A 19,141-nucleotide genomic window follows, 5' to 3' on the forward strand; every position below is an offset into this window, starting at 1 on the left:
TATATTAGAAGTTCATTTGGGAGATGGCCAAAACACAGCTCTTCTTTGTTTCAAACATAAGTGGAATGATGATGTGAAACTCATGTATGTGATGCAGAAGGAGGGAGAGAGAGAAAGAATCTTCCAGAGATTCAGCTTGTAAATATTCACCTCTTTAAGAGTTGAGCCCCAAATTCAAAGAGACTTACCGGTTTTCCTTTTCTTCTATGTCACCTGCACTGTTCAACCTTCGAGGGGCTATTGAAGCAAAATAGATTTTGTTGTCCTTGTCCTGTTGAAATAAAAATAAATTCCTTAATTATGGTGAATTTTTCAGTCAAAAATTATAGAGCTGTCAAACACTTCGTGAATCAAAATAGACTGCCTCAACGGGAGAGGGAGGAAGCAGAGCTTTGCTGGAGGCCCAGCTCCATCAGGCACATCCAGCCTCTGAACTGTGCCAGCTAGTCAATATAGGAAAAACTGGTGAGAAATTGGGGCTTGAGTTTTGATTCAGATTTTCCTCTTCCCTCCTTGTGTGCTAAGTTGTCGTTTTTAGATTGTAAGCCTGCGGGTAGGGAGTGTCTTGTTTTGATTTTATGGAAGTCACTCTGGGAGCCTTTCTGGCTGAAGTGTGGGGTGCAAATGCAATCAATCAAGTTTAACATAGTCCACTATGGTTATCATTTATTTTGTTTACAAATCTAGAGAAAAGAGACACCGATATACAATTCCACCATCATCACAATGCTTCCATCAGGATTTTTGTTCTCCTTGCTCCAGTACAAATGTAATGGCCAGATCAACGAAGGTGACAGCGGTGGTCCAAAAATGATTTTACTTTTCTACTACACATATTACAATACAGTGGTACCTTGGTTTAAGAACAGCTTAGTTTATGAACAACTTGGAATCAGAACGCTGCAAACCCGGAAGTAGGTGTTATGGTTTGTGAACTTTGCCTTGGAAGCTGAACATATTCTGCTTCCCGTTGAGTGTGTTCCATTTGTAAATTGAGGCCCCCGCTGCTAATCAGAGCCTTCCTGTTGAGTCTGTTGGCTGTTGAGGCCCGAGGACCCACACAACACAGAGGTGATATTTGGAGCTTTTGTTTTTGCTATTTTTTTGAATGTTTGTTTGTGTGGCTTTTTCATTTTTTTGACTGTGACTTGGTCTTCGTTTTATGGGACTGACTTGTGACTGAGGCTAGTTACTTCGTTTTTATGACTTGTTTTGTGTGGAACCCAGTTCAGCTACTGGTTGATTGTATGCCTGCAGAAATGGATAAAAGCCCCCCCAACCAAACAATGACTATCATCAGTGCACGTAAGAAAGAAGATTAATTTTAATATTTATCATTTACAATACTGTCTTATTTATTTTATAGTATAGTACATTGATTATTGCCTTCATTTTATGGATCAATGGTCTTGTTAGATAGTAAAATTGATGTTAAATTGCTGTTTTAGGGGTTGTTTTTCATCATCTGGAATGGATTAATCCATTTCCCATTACTTTCTATGGGAAAGCACACCTTGGTTTAAGAACGCTTTGGTTTAAAAACAGACTTCTGGAACGGATTAAGTTTGTAAACTGAGGTACCACTGTATTCTGATTTCCTCCTCTCCAGTGACTGCAGCATGGAAATTGCATGAGTGTCCCTGGTACCAGATAGTGCCCATACATCTGATAACTAGTGGCACAACTTTGCCAGCACCCTTGCATTGCTACCATCAAGTCAAGGTAGCTAAATGTAACTCCCAGGTTCAGGGGTAATGTACCTCTAAATTCCAGTTGTCTGGGAAACTAACCAAAGCAAAGACTGTTTCCTTCACGGCATGCTTTCAGGCAACCCAGATGCATTTGGCTGGCCACTGTTAAAACCAAACTGCCAATACCCAAATCAAACCCCAGTCTGAGCCAGCACAGCTCTTGCTATGTTCCTGTTATAATGTAAAGATATAGTACTACTGCCATTGCCTTGGGGCTAATGTGTACATCCCTAAGAAAAAGCTTTGATTTAAAAATAGTTATATGGAAAGGCCTTTAACTAACACTTTATAAGATTACAAAACTTGCATTTCAAAGTGAGGAAAGCCAAATTATTCAGCACCTTCTCTTTGTTGTCTAATAATGCAGAAATCCGAGGGGTCGAAGAAGAACGATATATGGAACCATCCTTCTCTCTTGGCATGTCACGAGGACCACTTCCTTCACTAAGTGTGTTTTGGCTGCTGGTTTTCCGTAGACTTAGCCTCCATGATGAAGGAGATTCATCCTTTTGTTCTTCAGACTTGTTGAGCAATGGAGTAAACTGTAACAGAGAAAGAGGACAATAAGGAAGAGTGGAGGATACTTAGGAAAAACTAGGCTCAGTTCCAGCTCCTGCCCACCTAGCAGTTCGAAAGCACGTCAAGTGCAAGTAGATAAATAGGTACCACTCTGGCGGGAAGGTAAACGTTTCCATGCGCTGCTCTGGTTCTCCAGAAGCGGCTTAGTCATGCTGGCCACATGACCTGGAAGCTGTCTGTGGACAAACGCAGGCTTCCTTGGCCTATACAGCGAGATGAACACCGCGACCCCAGTCGTCCGCGACTGGACCTAATGGTCAGGGGGTACCTTTACCTTTACCTTTTTAAGCTTCCAGATTAGTTTACTATTCCAATAATTAACTTCCAGTTTAAAATCATTTCAGCTATAGAACATGAAATACACATTAAACCAATTAATAATACAGATTTACCAGTAGTGCAGTATTTACCAGTAGTGCAGTATGTGTATGCCAGGCATACACATCATCCATCTGTGAAAAACAACTAATCTAGCATTAATTTCTGAATCCTAAAGCTCAGCAAACTGGTAAGATGCCTTTTTTAGAGACTATAGTGAAGCATAAACTTGCATCTTTTACACCTCTTTTGTGCCTGTTTTTCAGACCACCCTGAATAAACCATCTTCATTGTCACTCGGTGGTGGTGGGGAATTATCTAACTACTCAAGTCTCTTTATTATTCAGAATGATATAACTATTTTTTCTGGTGGAATCTCACACATGAGAGGCTTATACAGGACTCTCTTGCATGATTCATAGCTCAGAGGAGCCGCTTGTTGGATATTAGCAAATGCTTAAAGGCCAAATGACATTTGTTCAAATATATGCTTTGCACTGCATATCAATCCACTAGTGCTTTGCACTGCATTTCAATCCACTAGACTCTACCACTGCAAGGTTATTGTAAACATTTCCAGCCCCATCCTAACATCTAAGCTAAGAAGAAGAGTAAAGCTGAACAGCATGACATTGCCTGATGTTAGTCAAGAAAGTCCATGAATGCTATTCTGAGTCCTTGCAGCAAGGACAGAATACATGTGTAAGAAAAGAAAGCCCAGGCTCCTCTGCAGGCAGTCCTTCCAAATGACCAGTATATGGATAAATGACCTATCTTAATCTTCTCCCAACAGAACCATTAGTGTTTTCCAAAGATGGATGGAGTGGGCTGTCCCAGCTGAAGCATGAGATTACTGATAGTTCTGCTTCTATCATTCATCCTAGTGGTTCTACAGCACAGATTCAAATTAATTACCATACTTTTTAAATGAGCATATCTATGTTAGCTTTATTTATCATCAATCAGCAATTTAAGACAGAAAGGGGCTATCCCCCCAGCAATATTTTGAGTTTCACTTGGGGAGAAAAAAGCCTACTACTAAATATTTTAATGTGCCCTTTCAGTTATATAATATCTTAGCACACAGGGTCCTCTCAAATCTGGAAAAGATTACATAACCTGGGATTTCTGCTGCTATGACAACCACATAGCTCTTAAGAAAATGCAGAAGATTGTTAACTCCCTTACATGTAAAAAAAACTTTATTGCACAACACTTGATGACAGCATTTCCAGTTGAACAGAACACAAGAATAAACAAAAACCAGGAAGAACCCCTCTTAGATTTCTAAACAGGTAGAAATCCAGGATTCTTATGAAGCATTAAACAACATATTATTGCAATGTCCAACATAAAATTAACTGAAGTGTGCAGCTCATTTTTTAGAATGAAAACAAGCCGGGTGGTGGAAAGGGGGGTATACATATTTTCTAGGAATAAACAATGAAGAAGAGGCCTTTGTTTGAAGTATGTTAAAACCAATTTCCTCAGCCTAAAAATGAAAAATTCTGCAGGTTCACTGCAAAAGAGAAATATGATTCTCAGATCAATTTTGGGCACATACCTTTTTAAGTAAAAATGGCAGAATACTATTGATTCCCAATGTTTTACCAACAATTAATGCAGCCCTCCTAAATCTATCTTGATTAAATCAACCTCATTTGCATTCTGTCAGGATGACATAAATATGGTTACTTAATTTTATCCTAACAACACGGTGAAGTAGATAAGGTTGAATGAGTGGGGATTTCAGACAGGTCTCTCTGGTCCAAATCCAACACTGTAGGTTCCAACCAATGTTGATGCTCCACTTGCACAACAGAACTTCCCTCTCCTCACCTCTGTGGCTGTCTTGGGAAGATGGGGGACCCTTCTGAGCAGAATTTGGGAGTACATGGGGAAAGGAGTGAAGGAAGAAGTCCTGTTGCATAAGCAGAAAGCTGCTGATGTGGCACTGAGTGCAATCCTCTTCCCAATACCCAGCTACACTTAAGATGATCTTCTCAAATGTTTGGTGAAAATGTCTATGCACTAGATAGATACTGGGCAGTATGATCACAGCCATGCAGTAAATTTAAGAAATTCTGCTGAATATTTATGTACAATGTCACTCGATCCTCTAAATGTTTATGTGGAAGTATGCTGAATTTAATAAAATTTACTTGTAAGTATGTTTGCACATGCTCTGGTCCATGGGGTCACGAAGAGTCGGACATGACTAAACAACTAAACAGCAGCAACAACAAGTTTGCACAGTATTGTAAGCTAGGATTCAAAGCAAGTTGTTACTTTTAAGACTGAAGTCAACCTCCACTTACTTTTCTGGCAGGAGCCATAGTGAAAGAGTTATGCTCTGGTGGTGGCACTTGTTCTGTGATTAGAGTTCTGGGTTCATGATTGGAATGATTAGCAATAGGCTCTTCCTTTCTCTCTATAATGAAAGACCAAGAAAAAACAAGTGACAAAATAGAATACCATAATTCTACAGTTAAAAGGGTGATGTGGCCCTGATACTCAAGTCACAGTTCCTTTCATCTGTATGACTAGTTTAAGCAAGAGCCATTTCCCCACAACCTGAGCAAAAAAGACACTTTAGCTTAAAATGCAAAAATCTGTATGAGATCTACTGACTAGCAATATTTTCTTTTAATAGCTTTTCAGTAATGGCTGAAAAAGCTTATCCATGGCAGTTAATAAATTCATTCATTGAACTAGTAAGAACTGTTAATCCAGTTTTAAGCACATCCCTACAAAACTCTCTTCTTTCTCCAAATGATTTTGCAAACAATACTTCTGCTTATGTTTAAATCAAGAGCTCACTTTAAAAGCATGTTTTTGAATTGCTTATGAGAGTTACTGATGAATCGGGGGGGGCACATAATTTGATAGCGATTTACCTGGGGTTGCCCAAGACTTGGATCCATTTTGGATTAGACTCTTGCTTCCAAAATGAATCTGGATTAGGTCTCCACATAGTGATCAAACACATTTGTTTACTGGCTAGTCCTGTACTACTGTGTGAAATATATTAACTGAAGAGTAGAAAGAAAAATTGGATCGTTTCAAGGCTTAAGGCACAAATGAAACAAATATTTATCTAACTAGAATAATTACCCCAGGGCAACTTTGTCTAGCTGTGTCTCCTTACTTGGTGTCTATGCAGCCCCTCAAGTGACTGGTGGCAGCAAAACTCAAGCAGCTAAGGAGAATCACAAATAGCTGTAGTAACAGGCCAAACACATGTTTAGCAGCAACCTGTCTCTCTCCGTCCGCACCCCCCAGCCACCATTTAAAGACTTTTCATCCCAGAACTCCCTTTTTCCTTTCTGTCCATGACAGTGGACAATAATAAGATAAGACTACATTACTGTATCTGCTTTGATGAGTAATTTCTGCTTCTGAGAGAGCTATTAATAGCATAAAGAACTGGCCAAGTACTTGTCTATTTCTGTACTACAGCAATATATGCTGAGAAACAAATTCAGTTTTTAGACAGCAATATATTCCAGTTGGTGACCACAGCTAAAAAAATGCAGGGTAGAACCATATATATGAGTTTTCTATTTTTTTAAAAAGCAGTGTTTCTGTATCTGAATCTGAAGGAATAGAAGATATAGATGATATAGATAGATAGATAGAGAAATAGATAGATAGATGATAGATAGATAGATGATAGATAGATAGATAGATAGATAGATAGATAGATAGATAGATAGATAGATGATAGATAGATGATGATAGATAGATAGATAGATAGATGATAGATAGATATAGACATTGCTGCACACAATCACTTATGTAGAGGGATGTGCTAGACTCTGACTCTTTGGCAAAGATAGAGCTAAAAAAAACCCTTTGTATTTCTTTACATTTGTAACTACCTAGTCCTACAGCAGTTTCCTACACCCTAAATTTATTGACTTATTGCAATTATATCACAACTTTTTCTTCAAGGAGATCAAGCTGGTATACATGGCTTTCCTCCTCATTTAACTCCCCTCCTCATTTATGGTGCTAAAGCAGAAGCTGATCGTCAGACAAAGCTAAAAAGCTGAACTTCAACTTTTCTACCATTAGTAACTTTTCTGCTGTATAACCCCACTCATGCACTCATCTGCAGTTACCCTGCAGAAGCAACAACGGAATATCAGCATAATACAAACATTTAAGTGTATTTGCTACATGTAATCTTGCAATAAAGCTTCACATTCTATGCTTGAGCTCTACCCACTTGGTGATCCATTATTCATCTTAGATATATTGCTAATGGTCTTTGTTTTAAAGGACAAGCCACACAACATATTCAAAACCATTCCAGACACCACGCCTAAATGGCTATTATACTGCTACAATATATAAATATTGCGAAGTAACAGCACTAAGATATTTTCATCCCATCTAAATAAAGAGCAACAGCTGGACATCTGTAGCAATATAAATCTGGAAAACCCCTAAGACAAATGGTTAACAACTTTTTGGAAGATGATAATCAAGTCAGAAAATCCAAAATCTGCAAATTTCAGATATTCATTTTTTAATTGCTATGCAGAAGCACTTCTTTCCATTCATTCTTATTTTTGCTTATAAACATTAGACTTCCAGAATCTGTATGTCTGGAACAAGTACTGACTACAGTACACTTCTACTCATATAACAGGACCTTCCTCTCATCCCCACTACAGCTTCTCACAAGCCCCCCAAAAATCTCCTCTGGAAGGTGAAATCTGACTAAACATCAGGAACAACCTTCTGACACTAAGCGTTGTCCGACTGCGGAATAGACTCCCACAAGAGATGGCAGACTCTTTTTTCTTGGAGGTTTCTAAGCAGAGGTTGGATGGTCATCTGTCATGGATGCTTCAGATGAGATTCCCTAAGGGTCCCTTCCAACTCTACAATTCTATTGTTCTATATGTATGCCTTATTCCTAAATCTCACATTATCTTTATGGATTCTTATATTTAGAGAATGAATCAAGTATTTAAAGATACCTGGGAGAAAATTATGTTCCCATTGATTCCCTGGCCCATCAGTACTTAACTAGGCAAGAAACAAAAACAAAACTCAGTTCTATATATTACCTGCCTCTTTTTCAGAATCAGACTCTGAAGCTTCATCTTCCTCGGCTTCTTCTTCTTCTTCAGAGCTGGAGCTACTGAACTCTTTGTTTTCTTCTTCCCTTTCTAGACATTTCAGAGTGTCTGCCTCATAAAGAATCTTCTCTTTACTGAAGTACAAGTGGTTGAGAGAGGTATTCACCACAATGGAATAAGTTAACAAAATGTTGTGCTTTTAAGAAGCTGACGATATCAGAACACAGATAAGGCTTTCTACGGAATCATTTCTAAAGAGCAATGTGAGCAACTTCCACCCTTAATATAACAATGCACTAGCCTAGGTCCAAAGCTTCTATCTGTACATATGTTCATGTTTTCCCCACAGTTTTTAATTTCAGCCATCTTATTTTAATCATTTTTATTTTATGTTTTATTATATGACATCTTTCCTCCAAGGAGCTCAAGGTGCTGCGCATGGTTCTCCCTTCATAACATCCCTGTGAGGTGGGTTAGGCTGATGACTCAAGGCCACCCAGTGAGCTTCACGACTGAGTCAGGATTTGACTCCAGGTCATAGCAAGTCACTAAGCACTACTCCACAGTGGCTCTTTTGTCAGTGGAGTGGTGAAACTGACTAGATGAGCTCCTGATCTGAGGGAGGAGAACACATTCTTCAATAAAAGGTAATTTAAAAACAAATATGTAATAGCTTCCACATGACTGCCCCATCAGTTGCAAAATTCACTGGCGCCTCACCATGTTACAGATCATGCTAGTGACTTGACTTATAGAAGCTCAAAATGGGTTACTTTCTTTCACAAATTTATAGGCCGCTTGATAGCATAAAGTCTTTGAAGCAAAATACACAGTAAAAATGGAATAACACACTGAAACACATGCTCTAAAAACAATAAAAAGAATGCAACAATCTCCAAAACCATTTCCTACCCCATCCCCACAGCAATGCTCACATCAAATGCTGCAAGGGACCCACACCATATACTTGAGATCTTACTTTTTGAAGAGCCCACTTTGAAGTTTCCCATTCATATCAGCTTCTATTAGCTTGTTTCTTGTCTCTTCACTGCGCAGCTGTCAAAAGCATGATTAGAAAGCTGTTTTAAAGAACTACTAATGGATCCAGTAGATCATTTTCACTATCCCCCTTCTCAAATTGCATTATTATTAAGCTTCCCAGACATTTTCTACAGTTAAGGGATTTTGACATTACAGTGGTCTTTTGGTTTAAGAACAACTTTGTTTAAGAACTGTTCAGTATATGAACTCTGCAAAACCGGAAGTAGTGTCCCGGTTTGTGAACTTTACCTCGGTCTAAGAACAGAATCCGAATGGTGGAAGGGCACTGGTAGTGGGAGGCCTCATTAGGGAAAGCGTGCCTTGGTTTAAGAACAGTTTCAGTTTAAGAACAGACTTCTGGAACGGATTAAGTTTGTAAACCGAGGTACCACTGTATTTGCATCATGTTGGTACTTTTAACGCTGACCCATTTCAATTTAACATCTCACAAGTAACTCTCAGGTTGCTGACATACAAGTCCATGAATACTGGACTAGTTAAAAGGAATAGCCAGAAACTCACCATATTCTGTTTCTTCTGGAGCATCTCTAAATGTTCAACCAATCCTTCATCGGCAACATCAAATGGTGTCTGACCCTGATGGCATGTGCAATTAGCAAACAAAGGCACTTTAGGATGGCATTTCATTAGTTTGGAAAGGAGATTCTTTATGTTTATTAAGCAAAGTTTATAAAGTACATTTCTTATTCCAGTAATTGGCAAGGCTTTGAAAGCAACTTTAGAATTTACTTACTTTTCCTTGGGAAAGGACTGGCCATATCTTTTAATTATATATTAGCTCCCAAGTTAAGCATGCATTTTGTTATACAAATTGATTATCGTAGGATAGACCAGCCAGAGGCATGGAACAGGAGATAAATGATGGAATTTGTCAAAAATATCAGGAAGTATCTTGCAATAAAATTAGAGTACTATTCTTACACATGTAGCTTCTGATATCAGTAGTACCCAAAAAAAGTTGGGTTATGCTGAGCCAGTACATATATAACATTTTCAATACTACTACTTCCAGACAACCACTAGCTAAAATCCCTCCTAACCAGGGTTTGGAAACACATTTTAAAACCCTGGTTAGTATTAACCATGGTTAGGATTGGTGCATACAGAATCCTGAACCATGTAATATGTTTTGGGGCGGGGGGCAGTCAGAGGAACGCTTGTCCTTGAGAGTAAAGGGAGAGTAAAGGGGGAGGGAATGCATGATCTTGTAGTTCTCTCCTAGTCTTTCAGTTATGGGCAGGATTTTATGAGCATCTCTATCAAACATTATAGCAAAGGCAACAGGATCAATGGGACATAATAATAATAATAATAATAATAATAATAGAATTGTTGGTGGTAACTGAATAAATTAGAGTTCTTACCCCCTTTCACTATGAAGTCCCAGAGCAGGTTACAACCATTTAAAAATACAATACTAAAATAAATTACGGTCAAGAGAATAGGGTGAGCCCAATATATATATCTTAAGTGTCAAACGCTAGGGTAAAAAAAAAGTGCCTTCGATTTATGGCAGAAACTAAGCAATGAAGGTAACTAAAAACTTTGGCAGGATTTGAGTAATGCTTGCAATGTACTATAAATTAAGGTAAGAATGGATGACTTAAGAAAAATAGTGAAAATAAGTGAAGCAGTTGAGAAAGATTGAAAATGGTAACCATGGAACGGCAGGGCGAAGTCAAAGGAGTCAAGGAATCCTATATGATGATGTTGATGTTTAATGTTTGAATTTAAATTTGCAACGGAAAGCTCAATAAAAAAGATTTTTCTGGGGGGGGGACGACTAAGCAAGTGCACCTCAATGGGGAGGAAATTCCACAGCTCAGCAGCTGCCACAGAGAATACCCTCTCCCACCCTGAACTTCTGAGGATTGTGAAGCTAGCAAAAGGATGTCCCCTGCTTGAAGAAGTGCAACTGACCATTGGCCCATCTTGTCTTCTTAGAGCTCACTGAAGAGGACTGACTAGGTGGGTTATTAATGCTTCATCAGAGGAGGACGAGGTACCATCTGCCCTTCTTCAAGCAGCTTTTCTACCAAACTCTATGTGTGTTTGTCAGCCAAATCATAATCACAGTCTTAGAGCAACACCCAAGTCATAATGCAGACTAATGAAGATCCAAGAAACATAGCAGTTAAAGCAAATTTGAGTCTTGCTCCATAAACAGTCCCAAAAATGGAAACTTATAATGATGACAGTGACCACCTGCTTTCTTACATTATACAGTAGTAAACCAATAAACGACTCTTGAATATTTTTAAGACACAACATCAAGGCCATATGTTCCATACAAGCTAAAGGTGCCTCTAAATATTACTACTGCTTCTACCTCTTTCCACCTCCACCAACCGTTTTAATGCTGCAGAAATGATCCACTTTGAATGATTAGGGCAAACGTTAATTCAGATGCCTTATTTCATCAGGCATGGAAATATATGACTTGTGAGGCATAGGACCTTCTTTGCAAATGATATCATAAATGATGTTTCATGTACCATTCACTAAAAGCAAAGACAAGAACTACTATTGGCACAAAGCCCTGCATATTTCTACAAAGCTCATGGCAGGTACCGCTTGTCTGGCCTGATTTCACCAAGGGTTTTCTTGTTTACCACATTATCCCATACACACTAACTGGTTTATCATCTCATGCTGTCAGTCTCCATCCTCACTCCAGGCAGCAAACTAAAACTCTTCAAAAGACCGGCAAATCCCCAGGAACATCCAAGACTGGGAGTGAGGTTTTAATGGAAACCATTAAAAAAAACCCAACTCACTATAGAAACAATTTCATCTTACATATAGCTGGGGGAAACAATGCCATGGTCCCTCATGCAGAATAATATTTTCAGCCTTCCAAAACTTTACACTTATACTTCTCTCCTTCAGTAGGGGGGGGGGAATTATCATTCCCACTCTGTAACCCCATCCCCTGTTGCATTTTAAAAATGAGTACCAAGGACAGTTAAATAAACTAAGGTTTCCTCCTACTGTTCCCATCTTTATCAGCACTGACAACACCACCAAAATACCCCAAAGCACTTTGTAACTGGTCTCATTCTCGAAGCCTAACCTTTTTTACCCCTCTCTAAGGACTGTAGAGTAACTGCAGAACCCAGTCTACTATCCCAGGGTTCTGTGAATGGATTTGGTTCTTTATCCTACTCTTTTAACTCCTAGAAGGCACTGTAAATGTAGACATCATAGGCAAGGGAAAGTATAGCAGTTGTGGCAGCAGCCACGGCAAGAAGGCAAGACATCACAGGTCTGATTGAGTTTGAAAGAAACTTAAAATCAGGCTTCCTCAACCTCAGCCCTCCAGACGTTTTTGGCCTACAGCTCCTATGATCCCTAGCTAGCAGAACTAGTGGTCAGGGATGATGGGAATTGTAGTTTCAGAACATCTGGAGGGGCGAGGTTGAGGAAGCCTAATTTTCTAAGTTGCTGCAGGATGGCGAAACAGTTTTTGGTGTGTGTGTGTGTGTGTGTGTGTGTGTGTGTATAGTGTGTATAATTTATATAGCCTATAAATTTTCAGGAAGCACCCATTTGCTCTAGCACAGAAGTCAATTGACACATCTACAATTAGCACACTGCCAAAATATGATGCAGTGTGGGAAGGCCTTTCTCCATCAGTTTTAGCTAAAAAGAATACCAGATAAGAGTCCAATCATATGCACAGACATTACACAAGGTAGAAAGTAGCCATTTGGACTTTTGGCCCGAAAGATTTCAAATGGCCTATCACATTGAAAATAGAAATAGACACAGTAGTCAAAGAACACACAGACCAAAAATGTATTTTCAACAACACCTTTTAAACTACATTTCCGCTGACAGGGAGAATAAAATATGTGCATAATACAACCTACTCAATTGACTAAAGCCAAGTAACAGGCAATAATTATATATGTGCAATTTAAGTGCATGTTTGGCTTGTCAAGGAACATTTTGCTACTGGGGGCTCTTGTATTAATTTACTAGTCTACAGCTCACTAACCAGCTTGTTCCTGATGTCCATGTCACACAGTGCTTCAGCCAAGATAGAGCAAGCTTCCTTTACTCCCCAATGTGCAGCAGCATGGAGTGGAGTCCAGCCATCATTGTCCTGGACATTCACATCATACCCAGCTTGGATCAAGAGCCTAAGAAAAACAAGTGAGCAAGAATGGCAGCAGTTCAATCATGCAGCTTAAGAACGTGCAGTGGGCTTTATGAAATAGGTTTATACCCTCTGAGAAAGACAAGTGTGGTAAAGCAGACAGCTCAAAGTGTTCCAGTGATGGGTGGAAGCAAACCTGGAAAGAAAAGCAAGAAGTTTCAGGAACAGCATCCTCCAGTATGGGCATTACCCAATATACCAGGCATAGGCAAACTCGGCCATCCAGATGTTTTGGGACTATAACCCCCATCATCCCTAGCTAACAGGACCAGTGGTCAGGGATGATGGGAGTTGTAGTCCCAAAACACCTGGAGGGCCAAGTTTGCCTATGCCTGCAATATACAATATAGTTTTATACTATAGGCCCATTTGGCATTTAAAACTCCATGGGGCCTTGGTGGGACACATAACTTTTGTTGTTGTTGTTGTTGTTGTATAAATCTAACCGCTTACATAACTCATTTTATTAATAACCACAGTGTCGGCTTTGATGATGTGCCTGTTTTTGTGTTGTCCAATAAATAAAGTGCAAAGCCAATATTCCTAACTGTTCTGCAACCTTTTTATAGACTACGTGAATGGAGTTTGAGAAACTATGGTACTGTACTCCTTAACTACTGTGCAGTAGTGTCTCAGGCAAAAGTATTTCCTAACCTTCCTAACCGAGATTCTTCTGAAGATTCCATATTAAATAGGAGATCTTCTGTATCTATTTTGCCACTGAACTTTCACCCCCTTCAACAATGAATTCCTTCTTAGCATAACAACTGGAAAATTACCTGCATGTTGTTTACTTTTCCAAATTCCTCCTCACTTCCTCTCTGATGAACTGCTGTTAGTGTGAAACAATGACACCCATTTATTTTACTCCACAATGTTTTTCATATATTGGAATATGAGGGGGGTGTTAATCCTACACAACATTCCTGGCAGGAGGGAAGGGCTAGACAAGTGAATATAAGGCTGTGTTGTGAACGGCAGTGAAGGTTGTTTCCCTACTGCCATCCAACTAGGCGGCTGTCATTTCAGTGTCTTTTATATCTGCATGTTGCTATGGTTACATTTTTAAAAATCCCACTGTTGATCACTCCCGCAATGCACAGCTCAGAAAATAAATGAACTTTCAGAGGATGCGTTGGACAGATTTCAAAGCAGGGAAACAATGAACAAGGAAGTATTCAAAAGAATTGTCAAAAATTATGCAGCAGATATGTGCTTGTTGCTCCCACTTTGATTTCACCTCTTTAGGCTACGTCCAGACTTAGGCTGTAATCCTATACAAATTTACCTGGGAGTAAGTTTTACTGAACTCAATAGGACTTACCTCCAAGTAGACAGGTATAGGATTGCACTGCAAGCTACAAAAACCTAAGTCTCATTGGTGTCAAGTCGCAACCAACTTGTCACACTTATTTCAATGGGTTCTAAGTTCAGCTGAGTCTGGATCTAAACTATTCTTTAAAATAATTGCTAAATATTTAGAGATTGGCTTTTAAAACAGACACCTTCAATTGGCACAGTGCAATCACTTAATAAGGAGCACATCAGAAAAGATTCCAAGAATTCTGATATTTCTTAGTATTAACGTCACTAAAAAACCTGGTGAAACCAGGAGCAGAAAACCTGCAAAGGCCCATGATACCATCCAAACACTGCAACTAAAAACTGGTGCTGTGTAAGTAAACTGACAGAACTAACATTTGTAAAAATGTTTACCAGAAGCTACCTCAACAAAAAAAGCAAGCATGCCAACACAAACTGAAAAGTGTTGGCTAGCAAATGTTCTCCTTACCAAGAAACTAAACACTTAAGTAAGCACAGGAATGTAATGTTCAATAAAGCTTTTCTACACTGCTGTTCGGGGTCAGCAAACTGAATATATGCCCTGGAAAAGTAACATAAAGCAGGCAAATTTAAATCTCTCAATCAGCTAAAAACAAGTTAACTGGTACTTTTTCCTCATGTTGATAATATGAATACATTTCATACTTACACAGCTCAAGATCTAGCAACCAAGCCTCTACGTTGCAATTATAGTCCTACTCTGCAATAGCTATCCTTGAAAAACCTATCCTAGCCATTAGCCAGCTGTAAAAACCCTACAAACCCTTACACTTTCCCAGCCATGCTGTTAGTTTGTATATATCTTATAAAGGCTGCAGACAATAAATTATAACAAAAGAAATCCCACCAAAGCCAACTATCAGAAAGTTCTGGAGACCTTCATTTACAAACAAGTGAACAAGTATAGAAACAAACAACTGAAATACAGCATATGTCCTATCCTTACAAGGCTAGCTCCAGAGGATGGAGAAATCAGGTATTTGAAAGGGCTCAAGACTAATCAAAGGTCCATCATACGAAAAGTACTATTATTCCTATTTTCTTTGGAGAAACCATAGCAACCAATGAATTTTTAGTGTGTACCAACAGCCTCTTTCAGGTTAAGGGGCTCACAAATAACAGCTAGCTCTACAACTAATATGTTGCAGCTGGGACTTCATCCTTAGCTGGCGGTGGTAAGAGCTAGCAAGAGAATACGCAGTAATTTTACACTTAGGTTTAAGATAAAAGTTGAAAGCCCACTTGCACTGAACTTTAATCTCTGAAAATCCCAAACAGAAGAAGAAAGGGCAGATGCATTAAATCACTGTGTATTAAAACACATCTAGTACTATTGGAATAAATAGTATCATAATCCAATCCAATCCAATAGTCTCATATTTCAATACTAGAAACATGTAGAAATCTCTCTTCACAGAGTCATTAGTACCATTAGGCCATGGTTTATTACAGCTAACAATGGAAACAGATCAGTACCTCATCACCTCAGAGTAGCCTTTAGCTGAAGCTACGTGAAGAGCTGTAGCACCAGTTCGGGGCTGCTTCCTATCTTCAATTTTCCTCCTGTTCAGCCATTGCCGTGCATCCTGAAGCATTTGTTGCTCTTCTGCTTTTCTTGCTTGATCAAGATCCAATCCTGGAGAAACAGACAACAGGTGTAAAAAGCCTGAAGGCGAACAAAAATAATGCAGAGGAGAAGATACAAGTTTTATAACAAGTTCATAATTTTGTCATCCTTAATGTACTGCCGATTAATTTAATTGCACAAAGGGTTGAAGGGGGCAGGGTATTTAAAACTAAGATTGAACAATTAATATGGCTCATTTTATCTAAAACTTGAAGGAACACCACAAAAACATTAAAGATGCTGAGAATAGAGTTGGATAAAATCTCAGCCATGTATTTTTGCACATCAATTTTTTTCCAAGTCATTTAGGATTATGAAAAAAAAAGTTACATATAATTAAAGTTCTTTGTAACTTTCCATAACTGGAAGTACACGCAGTGTAGCTGAACAGCACAAGTACTTAGAAGTTAAATCTTAATATGTGAACTGCAACAATAAAAACAGTTACTAAGCTTTGCTAAAAGGAAGTAGAATTGAAACAGTTTCATTTCCAAGGGAACATGCTAACATATTCAGAAAGGATTGCACTTTCCACAGCAGCACCCTGTGTGACCTCCAGGCAATCTCCCACATTTCTCTAATGTTAAATGGGCTATCACCAAACTGTCAAATCAAATAAATAAAATTACCCAGGTACTGTGCTGTGGACCAGCTGTTTGTGCAATGTTAACCTTGCTGTTACAAAGAAAAACTGAAGCAGTACATCAATCCTTCTACACATGTCAAACAGGAAAGTCCACATCTCCTCATAGGGTAGCATTTTAGAATGCCTGCACATAAAGACTGAGCTGCATAGAATGACTAAGCTGGTATAGTTGCAAGCGCCAAAAATAACTAGTGTGGGAAGGGAGGGAGGGTGATGACAGTAAGACAACTTTAAGCTTTGTAAATACTCCAAGAAAAGGAAAGCAACATTGTCTCAATACAAAACATACCTTAGGTTTGTTTCAAACAAGGATCAACACATTGATATGCACACACTCTGCAAAAGTGACAACTCTGATGTTGAGGCCTTTGGCAATTGCCAGCAGAAACAATAAAATGGGTTTTTACATTTAGCACAAATAAAAACCCAAGACAAAAGCAACAGCAGTTGGTTTGGGCCAACAACATACAGAGGGGATGGATGATCCACGTTTTCAGAATATTTATTTTCCTTTGTGTACAGCCTAACTTAAGAGAACAAACAAAATGCTTTACTTTAGAAATGTACTTTTGCGTGGTGTCACTGTTCCTAATGTTTTACTTACTATAGTGAAATTCCAGGCCCCATTTATAACCAAAGTATATACGCTTTTCTTATTAAAATCCCACAAGACTGAAGAGTGGTTAGTAAGACATACAATTTCCTTACCTTGTTTCTTTACTTGTTCCAAGAGCAGATCCTTCATGGCTGCTTCCTCTGCAAGGTCAGATGGGACTTCACCTTCACTGTTCACAGCAGCTACGTTGGCCCCATGACTTATCAGATACCTACATGAATGAGAGCCAGATTGAGACTGGACTTCACAGCATGAGTTCAATATCTGGCTTTGTATTTATACTTTGCCAGTAAAAAGCAAAACACTGAATTCAGATTTTTTGCAGCTAGTGATAGTGACCTCCCTTAACACAAGACCAGCCCTGCAAATAGCTATTACTATTAATTTGCTTAACCAATTAAGATACAATTCTTTATAAAACTTTCCAATTTTGGAAACAACCAGATAATTCATTTTTTTAAAAAAAATCTTGATCTGTTTTTGCTTAAGTTTATTTTAAAAGGACTTTCCCCCCTCGGTATGCATGTCTGGCTTATACAGTGGTACCTCTGGATGCGAACGGGATCCGTTCCGGAGCCCCGTTCGCATCCTGAAGCAACCCGCGTCCTCATGTGCACGGGTCGCGATTCGCTGCTTCCGCGCATGCGCGTGATGTCATTTTGAGCATGTGCGAGTGGCGAAACCCAGAAGTAACGCGTTCCATTACTTCCAGGTCGCTGTGGAGCGTAACCTGAAAACGCTCAACCCAAAGCTACTTCAACCCGAGGTATAACTGTATAGACTTTTTGTACAGAAACAGATCGTCATCCGTAGAGCTGGCCTGATAATCCTACAATTTCACTATTTATCCTACATTCTTGTTCAGAATTCCTCCTCTTGCTTCAGTGTGAGCCAGATTATTATCTAATAAACTATTAGTTTTGTGGCAGTAGCTAACATTTCATGTGGTTTATATATCCAAAGGAAATATGCATCCTTTTTAAGCTACGGTGGTTATAGTTTGCTTAGACACATGACTGGATCTGTCATTTTAAATTAGTACAGTGGTGCTTCCGGTTGCGGACGGGATCCGTTCTGGAGCTCCGGTCGGATCCCAAGGTTTTCACAACCGGAGGTGCCTGTTCTGCGCATGCGTGCAGCATGGTAGAGTGCTTCTGCGAATGCACGCGCACAAAACCCAGAAAAATACTTCCGGGTTTGCCACATGCCATCCCGAAGGATACGTAACCAGAAGGATACATCAACCATTCATACATTCCCCCCTCACGCCGACTTCTCTGAAAAGGAGATAAGTCATTTATTATTTCCAGTATCCAGGTCACACTGAAACTCACTCACTCTGCTATGTTCAGATAGCCACAAGATGCAACCGCATGAAGTGGGGTCCAGCCCTCGTTATCTTGCTGATTTACATTGGCTCCGTATTCTATCAGAAACTTTACCATGTCCAGGTTCTCATCTATACATGCCTTAGGGGAAAGAAGGGAAGGGGAGGGAAGGGGAGAGGAAAGGAAAGGAAAGAGAGAGGTCAAGGTGTTAAAATTAGAAATCTACTACCGTTTTAACAACTGTAAATGATACCAGGGGCATCTCCACCACACTGAGCCTGCCTATCTTTCAGCCGCCCTCTGACATCTCCATAAGATTTTGCCGTCACTTCCCCACCTCCACAGAGCTGAACCCACCGTAAAGTGATCTTTCGGTATTTGCTTTAGGAATGGCATGAAATTCCATGGAGCAGGGAAAGGTTTGGAACATGCTGTTCCAGGAAAGCTTCAATGAAAGAGAAGGTGTCAGCACACTCAATGGAATGAAATGTGGCGAGAATTAAGGCAGTGAATCCCAAGCACGAATTCAAATAAATTCTCAGTCAAACAAATCAGAACAATTGCAGACTGGACACTTGTCCTCCTTGTATATCAAGCCACAGAAGAAGAAAAAGA

The 19,141-nt window shown here is 39.3% G+C and overlaps 1 protein-coding gene across 9 annotated transcripts in view; it reads right to left on the minus strand.

Annotated features, from left to right (window-relative positions):
• The window catches only part of PPP1R12B (protein phosphatase 1 regulatory subunit 12B), a 113,645-nt gene that overhangs the window by 77,168 nt on the left and 17,336 nt on the right, over window positions 1-19,141 (minus strand). For all 9 annotated transcript variants that reach the window (XM_081914387.1, XM_081914386.1, XM_081914385.1 and 6 more), the window contains exons 2-11: window positions 18,537-18,667; window positions 17,291-17,409; window positions 15,786-15,945; window positions 12,804-12,948; window positions 9,305-9,379; window positions 8,721-8,797; window positions 7,730-7,875; window positions 4,967-5,079; window positions 2,093-2,293; window positions 189-271 (exon numbers count right to left, since the gene is read on the minus strand). In XM_081914387.1, the coding sequence (XP_081770513.1) occupies window positions 189-271; window positions 2,093-2,293; window positions 4,967-5,079; window positions 7,730-7,875; window positions 8,721-8,797; window positions 9,305-9,379; window positions 12,804-12,948; window positions 15,786-15,945; window positions 17,291-17,409; window positions 18,537-18,667 (1,250 nt within the window). The remainder of the gene's footprint in view (window positions 1-188; window positions 272-2,092; window positions 2,294-4,966; window positions 5,080-7,729; window positions 7,876-8,720; window positions 8,798-9,304; window positions 9,380-12,803; window positions 12,949-15,785; window positions 15,946-17,290; window positions 17,410-18,536; window positions 18,668-19,141) is intronic.

The sequence above is a fragment of the Podarcis melisellensis genome (assembly GCF_964234715.1).
Source record: "Podarcis melisellensis genome assembly, chromosome: 6".
Taxonomy (NCBI): Eukaryota; Metazoa; Chordata; class Lepidosauria; order Squamata; family Lacertidae; genus Podarcis; species Podarcis melisellensis.